Raw genomic sequence first — 4,278 nt, forward strand, 5'->3', positions numbered from 1 at the left:
ATGCTCAGATCAATGTCCTACTCTCTTTCATATTCCTAAAAGACAGGTGGAAATAATGGATAAAAAAAGTTAAAAAAGAAAAGACTTGATGTGAGAAATTGTTTTTGAGTTAGCACAGAGGTGCAAACAGTTTCAGTTTCACCCAAAGTTGAGAAAACAAAAACTCTAAAATGATCTTTTGTTAAAATTGATCTCCGGTCCTTGAATTGACTTTCTGCAGCATCAGTCAACACTCAAAGACACTTTAAAAACTGTATTTGGAACATTGATTCACAAAACGTTCCAACATTTACAGAAATAATTTATCAAATTTCAAAACTTGAACTGCAAGATACAAATTAGTAGAATATATATATTTTAATCATATATATTTCTAGTATCGTCAGCCCTTTTTTATATATGTTTTTTTTTATTTTATAGTAAAGCATTAATTAAGAAACTTGAATATTTTAGCAGTTTTTAACAGTCAGACATCAATTAAAAGCCTGACTGAAGAATGTCCATTCAAGCTTTCACCACTAGAGGGAGCCCACACTGCAAAAACAGCAGTAATTCCATTCAGACTTCCTGTCTGTGGCGCAGTGGTTAGCGTTCTTGCCTCACAGCGAGAAGGCCCCGGTTCGACTCCCGGCTGGGACCTTTCTGTGTGGAGTTTGCATGTTCTCCCCGTGCATGCGTGGGTTTTCACCGGGGACTCCGGCTTCCTCCCACCGTCCAAAGACATGCTTCATAGGTTAATTGGTGACTCTAAATTGCCCCTAGGTGTGAATGTAAGTGCATGTGTGTGTGATTGAGGCCCTGAGACAGACTGGCGACCTGTCCAGGGTGTACCCCGCCTTCGCCCATCAGCAGCCGGGATAGGCTCCGGCACCCCGCGACCCCGAAAGGGACAAAGCGGTCAAGAAGATGGATGGATGGACTTCCTGTCTGTAATTAATTGATCACTCTGGTACTGTCTATTTACTGGTTTGTTGTTGGGATCAATCAAGAGATTCTCAACAGGAAGTGATTCCATCCCAGAAGTTGCATTTGCAGCACAAACAACATAAGAAAAACAAACTCAAGCAGTAGAAGAAAAGCCAAGTATTTATCGTATCGACATAAATGCAAAAACAAAGAATGCTCAATGCAGAGATGTGATCACAACATAATGAAATCTGTGATCTGTTGAATAACCATCATACTGACATTTTTTAGAGGTTTTTAAAAATATTAATGACAAGAAACTTTTACTGACTAGACACTAAATGTGCGTAAAAAAACAGCACTTTGTCAACTGTATTAACAAAAACATGTAGACGTTTTATTTTCTGTTATTATTTTATTGTTACATTTTAAGGGCCACTTATATTAATCAAGCTTTAGTCTAGTCATAGATGTGCATTAAAGAAAACAGGGTTTGTTCTATTGTTCAGTTATCTTGATATCATTTTTATTTACAAGATGAAGACAAATAAAACAAGTGAAGAAAAAAATATATATCTTTACAAAGGATAATCTGCATAAAAATGACAAAAAAAGATCCTTCTGAATTAAAAAAAATGCATTCTTGACAGAAACTGATTAACACAAGTTTTGGTAGAAAAATATTCTTAGAGAGTCAGAACAATGATGTGGAAACATTATTTCAGAACAATTCTGTAACAGGTTTTCTTTGATTAAAGAACAATCAAGCTTTATTTATGAAAGAAAAAAAGGTCAAACTTTATACTTATATTTACATAAAAACATTTTATAGCGATGAAGAAAATAAAGCTTATGAGGCTTCTCTTATATTTCACAGAAGGATCCTAAAAACTGTTTCAAAAGTTTAAAAGGAGGACAATTTGTTTTTATTTATCGGATCCATACAAATTCAACTTTTCCTTTTAAATTCATTTATTTGACAGGGACATTGCACATTAAAAAGCATTCCTGCCAATGTGCCAGAGTTAGCTTAAAAGCTATTTTTCATCAATCTTATTATGATTTTAGTTAATCATTAATATACAGAGCTTGTTCATTTTCAGAGGAATCCTCTAAAACCTGTGTTCTGTATCTTTCAGCAGATTGTTCATCTTTCTCAGATTTGATCTTCTTCCACTTGAAATAGACGCAGATTCCAACAAACGAAACAACAGAGAACAGAAACATCAGACTGCATCTCAGCATGGACCAATCTGTGTGAAGTAGAGACACAGAGACGACAGTATTTTAGATTTATGAAGGAGAAAAATCATTTAAATGATGAGATTCTACCATAAATATATTGAGAAAGACTGTATTTATGTGTGCAATAAACTAAACACAAACCAGAGTAAAATCTTAAAATGCTCCATAAATACTGTATTTATATTTACCTGATTCAAATTATAAAGGAGAATAAAATGTACATATGTATATATATTTACTGTTTTATAATATCTAACACTATATTTTAATAAGGAATAATTTGATCAATTTTTACTTGTTTTATCACAAGAGTATAAGTTCCACATTCTGCTGTGTTTAAAGTTACTGTTTAAATAATAAATCTAAAGGATGGACATTCCTTACCCTCAGTAAAATGTGTCTCTGTTGGTGAGACTGTTGTTGGTTCAACACACAGAGTGTTATTTTCCTTGAACACCCACTTTGATATCTTTGTCCCATTAAATGTGCAGTTTATATAAATGAAACCTGTGAGAAAACAAAGAACATGATGATCAGAAAAATCATAACTTTCAGAAGTTTATATTGTTCTAACTTACCACAGGTACAGATGTTTGTCTCATTAGAAACAGAACTGACGTGGTTCCAAACAGAACAGACCAGACGTCCAGAGACGTGTTGTTTCAAAGTGATGATGTTTGTCTGCTTGTTTCCAGAAAGCAGCTCAGCTTCTGTCAGTGACTTTCCATTCAGAGTCCACCTGTACTGAGGACTGTCCCCTCCCTCAGAGGAGCAGGACACCTTCATCTCTCCCTGAGACAAACACTCAGAGACCAGAGAGACGGAGGACACAGGAGCTGAGAAGAACACACACCTTTATTTAGGATCTTTATGATGAAGAGCAGAGATGATGAAGGACAAGAAGCACAAACTTGGACACATATTGTGGAGATTTTGTTATATAATTTTATAATTTTCTGTTAAAACATCAGCTGATAAAAACACATTTACCTTGAACTGATAACTGAAGAGAGTGGATTGATGTCAGTTTTCCATTTGTATCCAATGTTCTAAGTCTATATTCATCACTGTCATTCCTGCTCAGATTGTTGATCCAAAATGTTCCATTAGAGGGAATAAATGAATATTTGTTGTTCATTATAGAATCAGGTTTTTTATCTTTTCCTCCTAACATTACAACAGTTTTGTTCTTGTACAAGTTATATCTATGTATTTCTGAGAAGTCGTCCATCATCTTGATAGAAACAGATCCTCCCAAAGCTCCATAACACTGAGCTCCATTCTGTCTGCCATCACAGTGAGTCACCACACCTGCAAGTTTTAAATATTTGGAAAGAAAAATAAAAAAAATATTTATGTTAATATGAAATAAGATCACAGGACACTTACACTTAAAATAACAGATTAAAAATCTGTTAGAGTCAAAATATTAGTTCTGTTAAATTAATCCTTCAAATAAAAAGATTATCATAATAAACCATCAAACAAACATTTTAAAATATGACATGTTAATGCAGTTATGTGTTTTTTATATATATATTTGGATTTCATTTTCATAATTATTAGTATTTAGTTAATTTAAATCCTCCAGTCACTGGGTTTCATACAAAACTTTTTTTGAGATGATTTATAAATCTGATCAATAATAAATCATACAAAAATTACAATAAAGGTGATAAAAGATAGAAGTAGATGGAAAAAAGCACCAGATAAGACTGAGATGATCAACTCACCATCAGTGACTGAGAACAACATCAGCAACAGTCCGATCACAGCTGTCATTTCTGCACAGTTCAGTCTTTGTTCACTCTCCTTCAGCTTTTCTCAGACTTTTCCTGAACCCAAAAACTATTTGTTTTGTTCTGAACAACCTGCAGAGAGTCCTGTTGGCGATGCTGATGGGGATGATGGTGTGAACACTTTGACCACACAGAGTTTTACTCTATGAATTTTTTAAAACTGACATGAAGAGAGGAAGTGATCTAAGTTACTTCCACTTTTAGATGTCTTATTCTGAAAGAAGCAGAAAACAAGGAACTGACAGGCATGTTTTAAACGAATACAGTTTGGTAATAGAATCTACATCTCAAGACATGAAAAACAAGGGAAATTATGCAGTGATGTTAA

The 4,278-nt window shown here is 34.0% G+C and overlaps 1 protein-coding gene across 1 annotated transcript; it reads right to left on the bottom strand.

Annotated features, from left to right (window-relative positions):
* Nucleotides 1–1,212: 1,212 nt before the first annotated feature.
* LOC112138170 lies at nt 1,213–4,049 on the bottom strand. The gene is made up of 5 exons (XM_024260742.2): nt 3,885–4,049; nt 3,142–3,462; nt 2,730–2,987; nt 2,536–2,658; nt 1,213–2,159 (listed from the first exon to the last, which is right to left on the bottom strand). The coding sequence occupies exons 1-5, from the start codon at nt 3,931–3,933 to the stop codon at nt 1,975–1,977; spliced, it is 936 nt and encodes a 311-aa protein (XP_024116510.2). The 5' UTR covers nt 3,934–4,049; the 3' UTR covers nt 1,213–1,974.
* Between the last annotated feature and the right edge of the window lie 229 nt (nt 4,050–4,278).

The sequence above is a fragment of the Oryzias melastigma genome, unplaced genomic scaffold (genome assembly GCF_002922805.2).
Source record: "Oryzias melastigma strain HK-1 unplaced genomic scaffold, ASM292280v2 sc02135, whole genome shotgun sequence".
NCBI classification, from domain to species: Eukaryota; Metazoa; Chordata; class Actinopteri; order Beloniformes; family Adrianichthyidae; genus Oryzias; species Oryzias melastigma.

What these genes read in the sequence shown, in the direction of transcription:
- LOC112138170 (XM_024260742.2), bottom strand. Translation starts at nt 3,933, where the DNA reads ATGACAGCTGTGATCGGACTGTTGCTGATGTTGTTCTCAGTCACTGAT. An exon ending in GTTGTTCTCAGTCACTGATG is followed by an intron (nt 3,463 to 3,884) that starts GTGAGTTGATCA and finishes TAAAACTTGCAG; the next exon opens with GTGTGGTGACTCACTGTGAT. An exon ending in TCTTCAGTTATCAGTTCAAG is followed by an intron (nt 2,988 to 3,141) that starts GTAAATGTGTTT and finishes TGTTCTTCTCAG; the next exon opens with CTCCTGTGTCCTCCGTCTCT.